The sequence below is a fragment of the Streptopelia decaocto genome (assembly GCF_964273445.1).
Source record: "Streptopelia decaocto genome assembly, chromosome: 3".
NCBI classification, from domain to species: Eukaryota; Metazoa; Chordata; class Aves; order Columbiformes; family Columbidae; genus Streptopelia; species Streptopelia decaocto.
Window position 1 is genome coordinate 73,585,525 of NC_138656.1, and position 16,192 is coordinate 73,601,716.

General features: G+C 40.8%; 1 protein-coding gene across 5 annotated transcripts in view; it reads right to left on the minus strand.

Annotated features, from left to right (window-relative positions):
* Window positions 1-16,192, minus strand: part of ARMC2 (armadillo repeat containing 2) — an 81,835-nt gene that overhangs the window by 55,594 nt on the left and 10,049 nt on the right. For 3 of the 5 annotated variants that reach the window (XM_082048877.1, XM_082048878.1, XM_082048874.1), the window contains exons 1-6: window positions 10,072-10,198; window positions 9,422-9,469; window positions 5,318-5,536; window positions 3,921-3,993; window positions 1,580-1,748; window positions 110-317 (exon numbers count right to left, since the gene is read on the minus strand). In XM_082048877.1, coding sequence (XP_081905003.1) covers window positions 110-317; window positions 1,580-1,748; window positions 3,921-3,993; window positions 5,318-5,532 — 665 coding nt within the window. In that variant the 5' untranslated portion in view covers window positions 5,533-5,536; window positions 9,422-9,469; window positions 10,072-10,198. Of the gene's footprint in view, window positions 1-109; window positions 318-1,579; window positions 1,749-3,920; window positions 3,994-5,317; window positions 5,537-9,421; window positions 9,470-10,071; window positions 10,205-16,192 lie in introns of those variants that run through there. The other 2 variants (XM_082048875.1, XM_082048876.1) reach the window with 2 other exon arrangements.

Genomic DNA, 16,192 nt, shown 5'->3' on the forward strand with positions numbered 1-16,192 from the left:
GCTACCTTTAATTTCCATCAATTTTAAACATTTTGATACTTGCACAATTGAAGATGTAGGCAGAAGGCTGGGTGGTGTGTGCACATCACCACACTCAAGCAACACTGACCTTTCTCCTCCCAGTTGAAAGAAGAATGTTCCTGCTGTCCCTTTTAGGAAGTCTTCCCTCTCCAATCTGCTGATATGCTCATTACAAATTAATTGTCTACTGTCATCATTAAATGGTGTGTGTGACCTTTGCTCTGCTAAGCAGTTATCATTACTTCTGCAAAGATTACTCTTCATAGAGGGTTCTTCAGAATCTGGATTCTCTTCATCTGAAATTGCCAAAGAGAATATATTTTGTAGAAGAGATATAATAAATATATGTGACGGAGCTCAAAATGAATTACTGTTTGTCATGTTATGTTATCAAAATTTGCTTATATCTGTTTAAAAGGTGAGAAAGCTTAAGACTATTTAGAGCAAAGTAGTCAAAGTCTTCTTATGAACATAATTTCTTAAAGTCATTTGGGTTTGTGTTTTAACATTTTACTCTTTAATCTTTTTTTTTTTTAATTTCCATTTTACAGATAGGTGGACTGTACCTCGTGAAATGAATGTTTCTATTTCAGGATCTGTATATTGTGAAGAACCTCAAGCAAGAGATAACTGTAAATCTTATACCTTGGTATGTATATGTGATAAGAATCTGCACAAAAAAACTTAGGTGAACATTTGCATGATCCCCAAAGGGCAGAAGAGGTAAACTCAGGCTATAATTATAATACATTAGGTCCTCACCTTGTCCAATTAGTAACATCAACTTTTAAGGCTAACGGATTAAACTACATATAGGGGTATAAGATGTAAATACATATTTATAGAATATGTACACAATAATGAAGTAAAGTTTAGTACTTTTTGTATAAGACTTATTTTGCAACAAGGTTAAAAGTGAGATATTCAGTCTATCATGTAAAATAACAATCCCAGGCAATGTAAGAATGTCACTATTACAAATGAGTCTTCATTAAAGACAGGGTTCCAGCACGTTTTATCATGACCCAATGTAAAGGAAACCAAAATGTCACGTCATTCCCCATCTGCAAGAAAATTACTTTTAATAAAAGTTGCTAAACATGGGATTTAAGTCTCTGCTAAGGAAACTTTTAACAGCAAATATGGTGTAGTTGGAGGCCTGTTAAGACATATAATTCCTTTTTACTCCTCCCTTTTTGCTCAATAATCCACCAGGGAATCTCCTTAGATGATGCCATCTCATTATCTCTTTAAAAGATATCAGCACTTAACATTATTTTTACTCATTGAAGAAAACTTTCAGTTAAAATTCCTTTACTTAGACACCTATAGAAAAGAAATGCACCTGAGTAACTTTAAACTCACTTTCACAAGTGAAAGCTAGTGTCATTTCTGGAAATCACATTTTCATATGGCCTTAAAGTCATTTAAATATTTTTAAAATTTACTCTGAAAGGACATGTAGGTCCTTTGATATAATAATTCATGTAATTAACACTATTAAAACCCATCATGCAGGTTTTTTTCTACAAAATAGTATGTATCAAAAGAGTCTTACTCTGATCAGGAGAAACCATTTTAGCAGAAAGGAAATTTCCCTGAGAGGTTCTTCTAAATAAGCGCGCCCGTGCACTGCTGACTTCTCTAACCTCTGCAGCATCCGCAGGAGGCTTTGGAAGGCAAATGGAAGAATCTTCATCTTTGGTAAAAGTGACTAGTATTGGTTTCTGTGACAAAGATAAAGAACACATAAAAATCACAGGTAATTTCATTTTCATATAAGCAAAAAATTAAAAAAAAAAAAAAAGAAAACCAAATTACTTATACAATGGGTTAAGCTCAGAACAGAACAGATTAAAGTTACATAAGTTCACTTGTTAAGAAATTTTCATTTTCATATCCAGAATCTAATGATACCATTACATTGAACAAGCCAGACATCTATACCATTAGCATCACAGAAAGCCATGTAAAAGCAAACATCGGGGGTGCAGAAAACAAAAACTAGCCTGAGTAGAGCAACTGAAACTCCTAATTATTTATTTCCCTTGTAAATATTCATTTAACATCATCTGCAATATGCTTATTTGTCAAAAAAAAAGTTGTGCCAAAGACTTGCACTAACAATTCTAGAGGCACGTCTATTCTTTATGGTTTGTTTTTGAGCACTAAAATAGGATTTCCAAAACACTTCAAATGTGTCCACATCATTTGTACCACTTCCTACCACACTGAGACAAATCACGCAGATCCAGAAACATTCAAGTTCTAGTTTTATTTATGTCAGTATCTTACGTGACCAACCCGCTGAACCTCTGGTACAAAACATTTGTGCCCTACACAAACACATCGACCTCTAAGATCAAGGTTCTCTCCAATGTCCTTAAAACAAGTTCTACATCTACAGTGTACTAACTTATCTCCATTGGTAAAACAGAAAAGGCATTTTTTGCATTGGTCTTAACAGTAGTTTTCTCTTTTTTCCACTCTCATACACAAGAGAAATGAAAATTTAACACCAGTATTTTAATCCAACTGTAGATATATCTAATCTAAATATAAGTATGGTCCAATTTTTTTTTAATTTGATTCATATAAATACATAACTTTAGCAAAATTACTGAAGTATAACTTTTCTTGGAATTTTTTTCAGCATTTCCTAAATAATGTTACATTTAGATTACCGTCTTGAAGAAACAATATATACAGCAAGCCTACTTGGCTGTTTTAGCATGCTCTCTCTTCTCTCAGGTGCTAAACAAATGATTGTGACTTAATCTTATTTTTAAAGATTAAACATAAGATACCTGAAAGAATAAATACTTATGAATAGAAAATAGTTCAAAATTTCCACAGAGGTGGAAAAGGGATTCTTACAAGTACCTCTATCTGGTTTTTAAATAAACTACAATCATTACGCTTTATAGATGTGTAAGTCAAATAGCACAATCAATCTAGTTACTTTCAAGTTATTGATCACAGAAGCACAGAATGGTTGAGGTTGGAAGGGATCTCTGCAGGACATTTTGCCCACCCCCCTGCTCAAGCAGGGCCACCTAGAGATGATTTTGCCCAGGACCATGTCCAGGCAGCTTTTGAAGATCTCCAAGGATGGAGACTCCAAAACCTCTCTGGGCAACCCATGTCAGTGCTTGCTCACCTTCACAGTGAAAAAGTGTTTCCTAATGCTCAGAGGGAAACTCCTGTGTTTCACTTTTGTGCCCAATGCCTCTGGCCCTGTCACTGAAAAGAGCCTAGAACTGTCCTCTTTGCACCCCTCCTTCAGTTATTTATATATTGAGAAGATCCTCCCTGAGCCTTCTCTTCTCCAGGCTGAATGGTCCCAGACCTCTCAGACTTTCTCCAGTCCCTTAATCATCCCAGTGGCCCTTCACAGGACTCCCTCCAGTTTCTACAAGCCTCTCTTGTACTGGGGAGCCCAGAATGGGAGCCAGCACTCCAGGTATGACCTTACCAGTGCTGAGCAGAGGGGAAGGATCACTTGCCCAAACCTGCTGGCAACACTGTTCCTACAGCAGCCCAGGATACCATTGGCTCCCTTCTTGGTGGCAAGGGCACATTGCTGGTTCAAGTTGATGCTCATAATTTTTTTTCTATTTTAGTAAATTCATACAAGAAAGTTGACACAAATATTTGTCTTCTGATTCTTTTTCATGTAACTTAGAATTATAAAGAAATATAGCCATTTTAAAATCGTTTAAATTATTTTCAGGTTTATTTGGGGGAAAAAGTGGCAAAACTGACTTTGTAAGTCTCAGATTAACATTACAACAAGCTTCCATTTCTCTCCAACCTGTCTAAACCATATATTTTCCTAACACTACTGATACACATATTTTTATACCAGAATTGAACAGAGTCATTTCCAGAGTACTCACGTGATTCAGTGGGCTCAGACGAACACCAGACACTGGTCTTGATTCAGTCACATCAAAACTGGACGCATGAAGACTATTATAAAGAAATGAAACATAATATGAATAAAGCTGATCCAGTGTTCTGTGGTTGGCTTTCTTTTGCTGTTGTTTTTGGTTTTTTGTTGCATATTTCTTCCCTTTGCCAATGAATACAAGGGAAAGGATGAAGAAAGGAAGAATGACAGAGAACTTTAACATCATCGTGTTTCTTCCACGAACGCTATTTAACCTGGATATCCAAGAATTCAGCAGCATTAAGGGACAAGAATTACAAGATCATCTGCACATCTGCCATGATACGGTTTATTTCATATACATCCATAACAACTCTCTAATATAAGCTTAAATTCATGCACGAAGCCAACTGCAGTTAGTGGCCAAGCTATCTGACACAAGCTGCAGAACAACGCAGGGCAGAAAGCCCAGGTTCGCGCAGGCATGGGCACGCTGCTCGCCATACACAGGAGAAGCACGGACAGAACAAACACGGATGTCAGCCAGAACGACCTCATCACCTGCTCACTAACAAGCAGCCAAGTCACTCTCGGGCTCCTGCCTTCTGTAAGGGCACAACACTAAGCAGCAAGGAACACCTGAGACATTAAGTGCCTCAAGTCATGCTGCCATGAAAAAAGCATCGACCCTGACTTACTTGTATGGTCACTCAAACATGTTTCAGCGTCTTTTCCAGCATGCCTGGACACTTAACATTACAAATGCAGCTTACAACTCCTCTCTACAGTCATTAGGTTATATGGCATATAAGGAGAGCAAAAACACACTGGGAAAATGTAAAAAGCCCAATATACATTTGTTTTTCTCTTTCGTCACAGGAGACAGATCTATTAAGCTCTGTGAATTATGCTACATAACAAAACTCCACGCAGAAATAATTTTGAAGTAGTATAACTTTTGTTTAAAAAAAAGACCATTTCAAACTTTGAGACCTACAATTTTGTATTTTAAAAGACACGAGAAAGCTCTTAAAAAAAAGATCTAGCATACAGTTTATGTGGAAACAAGCAAGCTTTCACAGCGTCTAGGAAAAAGTTGAAGGCTATCTCAGTTAAAAGCATACATTGCCTTAAGGAAAAGGTGAGGTACAGATCACTTTCCTATACTATTCTCCACATACAAAACTAGTGTAATGACTGCCTCTGGTAGCTCTGATCCACAGGAACTTCATGGACGTGTAGATTAACACCAACAGTAAGGATCATTAGAAGAAGGCGAGGATGTGATTAGGAATACAAACTAACACAGGGGGAAAAAATCACCAGAAACATAATTACAGAATCAAATCTTTTGCTGCTAAAGGATATTTGAAAAAAAAAAAAAAAAACTTGAAGCTACAGTACCTAAAAACAGAAGGGGGTCTATTCTGAGGAGCTCGTGAGGATCCAGATCCAAAAAGTTTCCTTTGGTCTTCTGTAGGTGTGAACGGTCTCCGAGTTCTTAGTGTTCGTAGGACATTTCTGGCTTCATTTATAATTTCAGAACTGGTCTGCTTTGGGACTGAAAGCCTGTAGAATGGTTCTGCCTTCTGTGTATTTTTATTCTTTGAAGCTTGCATTCCCCTGCAAAGTAGTGCACAAGAACACTGTACAATAAAATGGAAGGTATAGAATATAATGTTAGTTTTAAATTATAATCTATTAATTCATCAATGTTTATGCTACCACAATGTAGTTAAAAAGTATATTATAACAAAATCCTAGACAGTGGTGCAGTAGTGGAAAATAAGGCTTGTTGATATTGTGTTTTCCTCACAATTTCTCTGTTCTGTAGGAAAATATTGAAGAAGAACAGAAAGCATATGACATGGAGGACCTTCAGGTTTTTGAAGGAGCTAAAATGCACCACACTCAGTACCCACAGTGCTTTCTGGGCCAAACGTGGTACTCTCCAGTACTTCAGAAAATATGTTTCTTAACACCTGGTTACTTATAAAAAAAACATCATAACCAAAACAAGAATTCAGTAATATGCTGCAAGTAGAAACAAAGTTTCTCTTTAATGTAAGAAATACCCAAATAAGTTATCAACCTTACCAAGGGCAGCTTCCAATAAATCAAAGAGATATTGCTACCAGTAACTAAACCACAGCCACCAGTAATTGATAAGCAGAGACAAGGAAGAACAGGCAATCTTTTTTCTGCAAGAGAAACAGCTCCTGAACCCACCCTCAAGCACATGCAGAAATAGCACTAATATAAGATAAATTATCAACCCCAAATTTGAATCTGTGTTCTGTCCTGCAGGCAGTGAAAGACTGCTGCATCTCTCGAGCCACCCAAAATCCATCACTATCCTGGTGCAGTTCTCTGTAGATACCATCCTCATCATTTTACAGCAAAGTCACAATGAACCTTAAACCATCCAAAGTTCCTCTTCTGCTTTTCAAACTTACCTAAAGAGAAAAATACGTTTCTCCACTGTCTTTGACTCAGACCATCTGGTAGGTTCTATTCCCTCACATAGTTTAGGACAATGAAACAACAGTAGATCAGACACCGTCATCTTGGTTATTTCTACACTATGGAGCAAAAATCCTATTTCTCTAGTTTCTTAGTTCACTTCTTCCTGTTCTGCATTGTTACATTTCCAACTGCCTCTTCTGTTCTGTCCTTCAGAGCCTGTACATTCTGGCACAGTTTCTTTAATTAATACACAAACCAACCTCTTCAGCTGAACTACACAAGATAAAATTGGATGCTAAGGAGCAGTGCACCAACCTCTTTCACTAAAACATGCATAATTACAAAACAGAGAAACAGATCAGGAGCCTGTCAGTATTTTAAATCCTTTTGATTACCATTAATAGGTTACTTTTCTTCACTGTGACTGAATTTGGCCCCCTGTGCTCCCTCCTCTTCCCTCTATTACAACATGATTCAAAAGAGTTAAGTAAGGAATTCCACTGCAGCCGTCTGGAGCAATTATACAGCCATTCCCCACTGAACAGGGAAGGTAGATTATCATTCCCTATTCTCCCAGCTACTAAGAATCAAGATCTTGACCTTCAAGTGGAAGGTCTTCTGCATAGGCCATATGTCTGATACCATTCTTATCCAGCATACATGGAAAAAATAGCTGTGAATAAATACTAAAAGATAATCAACACAATTCTACAAATCAGAAATTTGAATTAATTCACACTTCTTCTTTTCAGGTCTACATATTTCCATCGACCTTGCTAAATTTTAAAATAAATCTTCTCAAGAAATTTAATATCTTACATTTCATCTCTGAGGGACACCACTTTCTTTAGTTCTTAAAAATCTCTGTGCTGTGACATTGAAATGTGTATTTTATAGGATCTCTGTATATGTTCTTCATTGTTAAACTAAGAAGCAACCTGAGAGAGATTACGTGTTTCTGTGGTACAGCACCACCTCTGATACAATCAGCTTAAGTTTTTGTTAACTCTACCGTCAACTGTAACTTTTCTATGCTAGAGGTACATTTATTTGCCACAGTTTCATTACAATAACTTTTTGTTGATGCCTTCATCTCTTACCTATTTCTTCTGAACTGGCATAGGAACTTTTCCTACTGTAAGCTTGATTAGGTCCTGCTACTTTGGCACTTCCAATCCATTAAAAACAAGGTTTTATTACCATTGCAAAGGGAACCTATGACTTAGTTCAAATGCCTGACTGAGCTCACAGCTGTGCTGCTGCTTTAGCAGAGAGGGGAGAGCAGCGAGGCTGGTGGGCACAGCCGCTGCTTCCCAGCGCCGAGGCTGAGATCAGAGCGAGCCAGGAGCTATTGCGCTGCAGCGGCAGCAAGCAGAATGTCGGACTTACTGCCGGCCCGATGAGAGCATTAACGCTTTGTCATTTTGGCATAAGGTAGCATTATACACATTTAGAATTGTGGTAGTGATATGGTACCAATATATTATTAACTGATATCCCACAATCATTAGCTAGAAAATGCAGCAGAACACAGAGAAACAAGTAAACAGTGTTATAAAATAAGAGATGTGTGTATATATATATACACACACACAGACACACAGACACACACACATATATATATATGACAGAATAAGAAAGCTTCCTCTTTCTTGCAAGCATTTAAGAACCATGAGTACCTCTTTACCTCAATGAGTTTGGCTGCTGTGCCATCACAGTACGACCACCATCACTTTCTCAAAAGAAAGACAATTTGCACTCTCTATTTTATAATGCCGAAGGCTGAAACAATTAAGCATCAAGCAATTGCTCTGCTGCAGCAGCACTCGAGAAAGAAGTTTCAACTGCTCTTCAGTGTCCCATGCCGCAGAAGTTTTGAGGAAGCACCTTCAGGTATATTATGCCACTTCTTTTCCTAGAAAGCAATAACCTAGAGCCATGCAGAAGGGGAAAACCTCCCCAGTCACCAGAAGTTTTCTTGACTTTGATGAGAATAAGGTACCTGAACCACGCAATTGCAGTGCCAGAGACTAATTTAAAATATGGTGCAACAAACAAAAGTTACAAGCAGAAAGTTAAAGTATAAAATGAAGGAGCAGCACAGAAGTGGAAGAACAAGTGCACCAGCTGCCCAGCATACAACGTTTTACCCTTGTTTTTCATTGTTTATACAAGACTATTTCTGTCTGCTTTTGTATTTATTTGTAAGAATTTCTGTTTGTTCACGAACTCTACTCTGTAGCCTTTTAAACGTAAAGTATCTCAGTTGCAAATAAGAAATAATTCTAATTGTTAGTGCTTCTTTCTGAAAATCCAGTGACATTCCCATTTTGCTCCCCAATCCCAGTAGGGGACAGATAAAGGGAATGTTGCAATGTCAACGGGGACAGCATAACTGGTACACACAGATCTTGTCCCCCACTGCTGTCACCGTTTCCCAGGTAGCCTTTAACTTGTACAAATGAATACCTCCTCTCTGACTCTCTACTGGAAGGCAGAAGAGTATTACAACAGTGTCTGAAAAGCCATATTTGGGCTCTGGTCTTTTTTCTCCCGAGCTGTTTACTCCAGAGGTCTGGTCTTCTCTGTCTAAGAAGAACCGAAAGCAGTAGAAAGTGACACTGGGTCAGAGAAGCCCAGCTCAACAGATGACTGGCCAGAGAACCTCAGATTAGTCCTCACTGTCTCCAGAAGAGAAACAGCTGCACGCTGGCAGCCCTTATCTCGGGTCAATCAGTACATGAGAGAAGCATGGCTGACTATATGAGATGTGGCACCGCACTAACTCTGCCATCTTATCTCCCATCTCTAAGCCAGGGTCATTTAATTGCCAGCACACAGAGCGGGCATACTTGCAATCACTAAAGCAGAATAAGGAGAAATCCTGTACTCAAGTCTTGAACAGTCTGCTCACTAACATCTGAATCCAGGTTCTGTCTGCTCAGGCAAATCTCTAGAATAGTTAGCATCCAAATGCAGGCTTAATAACAGTGAATTAATAAGGCGTATTATTAGATACAATCTTAAACATCAGCAACTTACCAATCACAACTGATAAGCTTTCAGCTTGGTGAAATTTTGAAGCAATCACTGTTAAAAAGAAATTAGACCAAAGTTATGAGAAATTGAGCCTGCAGCCTTCAGCCGAGCAAGATTTCCAGTATGGCCGTAAGATAAAATGTCCAAGAACTCCCCATATAAGCAGCACCTGTGGAGTCAAAGCTGATCCAGGCTTTGCAGAGTAACCCCCCTAAATTCGGCAAAACAAGCCTCTCCCCTGGACACGGTGGACAGCAAGCTGCCGGGAAACACCCCGGACGTTCTCCCTTCCCAGCCACTTCTGCACAACCTCCCGCCCGACTCACCGCACATCCCAGCCCGGGGCTCCGCGCCCCGGCGGACGAGCGTTACGGCCGGGCGGGCACGGCTGTCGCCGGCAGCGGGCTCGGAGCAAGGCGCTCTGCCCAATGGCCCCGCCAGCACCCCCGCCCCCAGCGGCGGAGGGTCGGGACCCCCCTCCGCGGGGCGCCGGTCGCGGTCCCGCTCTCCCTCCCCGCCGCAGCTGGGCCCCGCACCCGGCCGGACCGGCGCCCGCTGTTCCCATGGCAACAGTACACACCGCGGCCGCCGGGCCGCGGGTGAAATGCGGTCGAGGCGGCAGCGCGTTGGTGCTGGGTGGGATTCGCACCCACCTCCGCCGGAGAACCGCGGCCCCGCCGTGGCACCGGTGCCGTGCCGCCGGTACCGTAGAGCCCCACGCAACCCCACAGCCGCACCTGCGGGTCTGGGGGAGCCCGGAGACGCCATGGCGCCTGCGCGGTCACCTACGGGCGCATGCGCGGCCCAGGCCGGGGCGGGCGCGGGCGAGCGCGGCGTTGCGGAGAGGTCTGGCGGCGGTCGGAGTTGCTGATTGTCCGCGCTGGCGTCCCCGCACCCCAGGGGCAGGAGCAGGAGCAGTGAGGGGTCCTGCTGCGGCGTTGGCCCGCTAATTGGTGGTTTTCTGGTGGCGGTCGCTTCCGCCGAGTTGTCCTGGCGCACGTTTAGGGCACAGTAAAAGTGGCAAAAGTCCATATTCGGAATAGCAAAGGTTGCTCGTTTTGGAAATGCAGAATGTGTCCTGTTGTGATACCTTCTCTCTGAGGTCGGATTTACAGATGGGACATGGAAACGCTGAAAGCTTTCCAGAGTAAAATAAAACCAGGGGACTGAGGTGTGGTGTGATCAGCCTCAAAACCCCTTCCCAGGGTCAGCCGGGTTGGTCATCTCAGCGGCTTCCTCTTGGTCCCGAAGTGCAGCCCTGTTCTCTGGGAAGGCTGAAATATGGGTGTTTTCACATCACGCACGGCAGAGCTCTGCTCAGTCGGTCCCACAGGCTGGAGAGCCTTGTTGGAATGGCAGGAGGGGATCACACGTGCTGTGCCCCCCACCATGCTGCCTCCTGGGTGAGGCCCTACCAAAGATGAGCTCTTCTCCAGGTTTTGGGACCCCGTTGGCAGGGGCACCAGGTGCTCACTGATCAGCTTCTTTGTGCACCTCCCACTGCCAGGATGGCTAATGCCATCACCACCCTGTATCAGAAGATCTCCAGGCACCTAACAACAACAAAGACAGGCCTGTGGCGGCAAGTGGGTTGTTCGTGACTGACAAGGACAGCCTTTGTTCGCTATCTCTGAATGCATTTTGAAATTTGTCTAAAAACTGCTACAGGAGGGTGGTTATTATGTCTTTGTGAGTAATAGAATAACACAACAAATACAGCTCCATCTGACCAAGCTTCTTCCTGGCTTCCTTTAGAACATCAGATATATCTGAAAGCACTCTCCAAATAAATTCATCTTGTATATACATTTATATGTAAATATAGATATATATCTTAGTGACTTAAAGCTGCTTTTACTAATTGCTTACTAACACTATAACTTTTACTTCCTCATGTTTGTTAGACAAGAACTCTGTGGACATTTTAAACTTAATTTGTCTTTCTGAATAGCTCTACAAGACTGTTATGCCCCTTTCTTCTAGAAAATCATCCTTTTCCAGGTCCTCTTTTGATTCTGACAAACATGATAGCAGTAAAAAGATCTCCATGTGTAACCCTACCCAGTTTACATAACACATGCCATTATCTTTGCTGCCTTCTACTTTATCTCTAATAATTAGACATCTACTCCTCTTTCTTCTACAGCCAAGTTCAATACCTCAGATGTAATGAAAACATTTAGTATTGTACTTGCTTTTCTTTGTATAGTCTTCCTTAAAAGCCAAAAGAATGTGTGTGTGTGTGCATGCACGTTATTTTCAGATCATTCACAGTTAGTTCTTTCTCTGTTATTTTCTTCTGAACCTGTCTTTTATTGAGATAATACAAGCAAAGTTTCACAGAAAAAATGTGTAGATCTGTTTCATGGTAAAGCCAGTTTGAATCTCTTTTTACTGTTATCATCTCATCATTCTTTAAACAAATTTTAAATCCACCCAGTTAAACCCACTAAGCCTTCTTTCTTGGCTTCTTCTTTAATCCTTTTCATATGCACATTATTTCTCCTCTATTTTCTAGGTCATCAAATTGAAGAGTTAATTTTTTATTCATTCTCTGAGCTTTGGCAATTATAGCAAATATTTCTTTTGTGATGTCTGTGCTATGTCTCAACTGATACAACTTTCTCGCTTAAATCCCGTTTCTCATGTGCTTTTTATTGAATGAACTCTCTTAGCACCTATTTTAAATGCGGCTACTTAATTAAATCTTCTTGTTCGCAATAACACTGCTTTAGGATGGAAGTATCATCAAAACATATAAAATGACTTGGTCTAGTCAGGCTGGTATTTGTTCAAGAGATTGCTGAGGTAAAAGCAGTGTTTTCTGAGCAGTTCTGCCTAACTGACCAAAAAAATACAAAGTATTGAATTATGTGATATTCATTCGAGTTACTTTATTTTTTAGATTTGAAAATCATGAAAGGGATTTTGTGCTGGTATCCAGTCTTACTTTTCAGTTCGGCTAACTTAAATTTGTCTAGAAATTAAACTTATCTGGATATCCAAGTATATAAGGCCTATATTTGAGAGCAATTCAGAATGAGTTAACAATGTTACACGCTTTGTCTGCCAAGTGTTCATTGATCCTGTTCACTGCTGCTTGTCGCTGACCTGCAAGACCAGACTCCAGTGCAATTTCAGCAACACAACTGGCAGTGCAAGCCCCGTTTCCCCCTGTTTCTTTCCTCGTTTTTCAAAACAAAACAACAGTCCCACCTGCAATCTGGACAAAAAAAAATCTTCTTGTCGTATTCAACTTTACATAGACGATCTGGTATGTGCTGTTAAATAAGCTCTGTGTTTCATATCACTTGTAGCTCTTTACAAAAGCAGGTGAAACAGTTCATTTTACAGCAGTTAGAAACAACCCCTATACTACGTGGTCTAATAAATTTTAATCAAACAGGTATATGAAGATCTCTGTTATCTGCAGCAAGGATAACATGGGAAAAGAATAAATATATAAAATATATAATAATATATAAATATCGGAAGGAGGGTGCAAAGAAGATGGAGCCAGGCTTCTTAGTGGTGCCCAGTGAATGGACAAGAGGTAGCAGGCACAAATTGAAATACAGAAAACTCCATTTAAACATAAGAACAAATTTCTATGGTGAGGGTAGTCAAACAGTAGAATAGGTTGCTCAGAGAGGTTGTGTGGTCTAGATCTTTGGAGATATTCTAAACCTGATTGAAAAGGTCCCTGAGGTAACCTGCTGTAGTTGAGTGCTTTGAGCAGGGGAGGTGGACTAGATGATCTCCAGAGGTCCCTTTAAATCTTAAATATTCTGTGATAGATGTATGTTTTTTAATTCCTTAAATCATAGTCAGATTTGGCTGAAATTTAAGATTTTGGAAATTTCCATGATCAATCTCTAGCTTGCATTGTTCAGTGTGATTTGGTCACTGTGCCAGTATCCTGCATACTCTGCACCTTACCCTCACTCTGGCCAGCACTTGATTCCCTCCCTGCTGCCTGTCCAGTGCTGTCAAGAAGAACCTGAGCTTTCCTGGTGATGTTATGCTGGCTTCCCTTCGGCTGGTGCATTTCTGCTGACACACAACACGTAAGGACTTCTTGTACCAACTAAGCATTGTGAGCCATCCACCAGCCGCACGCCTGCTATGCGATTGTCCCTACATCAATGTCTGCTTTCACTGATTTCTTGTTAATTCTGCTGCCTCCCCCAGGGAGTGGAAATCCCTGGTGTGTTAGTGAAATGTCTGCTTTTCTTCCAGTCTGCCTTTTGACCTGACTAGACTGACAGAACTCAGCATGACTTTGGTGCTGCTATTCAGTTTAAGACCCAAATTTCTACAGCCAGAGCAGGAAGGGATACTTGAGGCAACAGCCTTTTTTAAGAATAAATAGATGTGGAAGGAAAATTTGAAGATCATGGAGGCCACAATCCAATATAAAGCCTAAAAGCTGTGATAAGATCCCGTGCCAGGTGAAAAAGAAGAAGTTTGTTTTCTCACAAGACACAGCCTTAAGTTTAGTGGTCCAAGATGCTCCTTTTATGACCAGCTGGTTGTACACTCCTTACGATGGCTGTGCACTCCTCATGGACAGCTTGCTGAGCTGGGATATTGCTCTTACCATTCACATCAGCTTGCAGTGAAGGATACCAAGAACTGCCTAAATTGGAAGAGATTTTTGGGAACAGAGACATGGACAGAGTCAGAACTATTGAGATACAGAACCCCTTGGGGAGCTCACTGAACACATGTAGCTAATTTAGGAAGGGAATTAACTGTAAAAGGGCTGGTGCATTAATGCAGTGATTGTGTTTATTTTCTCGGGGTTTCTGAATCAGCATTTTGTTGCCTTTCTTCCTAACCCATTCTCCTGTCAAATTGTATCTACCAGCTGCTGGTGGGAGGGAAAGGGGGAGTGTATATTAGGAGTACTGAAATGTCAGTATTCAGAAAAAGTCCAAAAAGTTAAAACCAAAACTTTCACGGCAGAAACAAAGCTACTGCAGTGACTGAGCACATTCATAATTTACAGAACATGCTTGCTTTAAACCAATACCATGCGGTATCATTGGAACAAGCTCAAATTACTTTAGATGATTTTTAGTGACAGTGGAACCCAATGAGTGAATATATATTTGTAATAAATTGTTCTACACAACTTGGACTTCCTGATTTGTGTCAAAGAAATCTAAGACAGATGTCCCAGCCATGTACGGCACAGCACATACACAGTCATGCCAGACCTTCTGTGCATGTGTTGAGCAGAGTATCTGTGAATATGTGATAAACTGGACGTGTCCAGAACACATCACTCTTGCTGTATATATGCAGAGATCCAGCAGGTTCCATGCATGCATATGGTCTCTAAGTGCTACATATTTTCCATCCATCTATATATTCTACGTGCATGATAGCCATCTAAGGAATGCACTTATCACTAATATCTGGAAATGTCATGGAAAAAAGTAAAGCAGTGCCACTGGCTTTGTGCTGAATTCGGGAAACAAGATGAAACTCCACTCAGCACATGAAAGCACCCAGTGAGAAGACCCTTCATGATTTTTGCAGGAGAACGCTAAATTAGAAATTAGAGTTGTATGGTTTGGTGGATATTTTTTTTTTCTTTCCAGTTACCGGGTTCTTGTTTTTACAAACATCTTTCCAGCCAGAGCTGCCTTCATTGCCAGAGATGGCTTTGTAACTCCATTAATGCAAACAGGATAGATGGGGAGGCAAGCATGGGCTTTCTCCCAAACTACATGGACGTAAAATACTGTCTAGAGAGATCACCATGGAGAAGCACTGCTTTCATGTTATGTATTCTAAACAAGATGGGACCAAAGTGGACATAAACCTTATTTACTGTTCCACCAGTTATGAAAGCCCATTTTATCAGGTTCATCTATTATTTCCAGCACATTACCCAGCATGAAAAGACCGTGCAGCAGGAAATACTTAATTTTGTGTAGCTCGCTAGAGACTGAGCACCCCAAGTAATGCCAAAATAACCAGATTGGCACAGCTTTCCAAAAAGCTGGCACCACCTATTTCTCCACTGTCTCCTCTTTAAGCAGCTCTTAACTCAGAGCAAATGTGCTGTGAGGCTGCCATGAACTTGACATCCAACCCTGAAATTTTCTCTCAGTGTTCGCTGTATGACTCAAAACTACAATTTGTTCTTGTAGTCCAGCAAATACTTACTGCAAATAGTTAGCTATCATTCATTGTCTCTGTGTTCCACTTGTTCACAGTACCCAACATTTTAGGCTGCTCTTTAGATATGAAAGAATCCTTTCATCTGCCCTAAATGAACAAGAGAGCTCTGCTGTTTGGTACGGTCTGGGTTTCTGGCAGTGAACAATCTACAATATGAAGAAACCATACAAATAAAAACAGGTTATCACACAAGACAGAAGATTTTTTGAAAACCTAACCCAAGATTTACACAAATTTTATGATGTGACATTGTATCCACAGTATACAATGGCAGCTCTACAACATGCTGCAAAAAATTACCAGAAGGCGATCACCCAAACACGGCACAAGGTATTCTGGGTTAGCCTCCCGTCATGCCAGACTTCTTTTGCTGATAAAAGCCTGATGCTCTGAGGACACACTGCATCTTTAAGAAACAGCCAAATGTGAACACATCCTGCCAAAACAGCTATGTCAGTAGCACATGCCAGCAGAACTTCTGCCAGTAAAACTTTCTTGTTCAAACAAGAACAGCAGCATATACAGCCCCAGGGCACCTTATGAGTGTCCTGGTGGCTGCTGGCACTGTGGCAGCAGTGC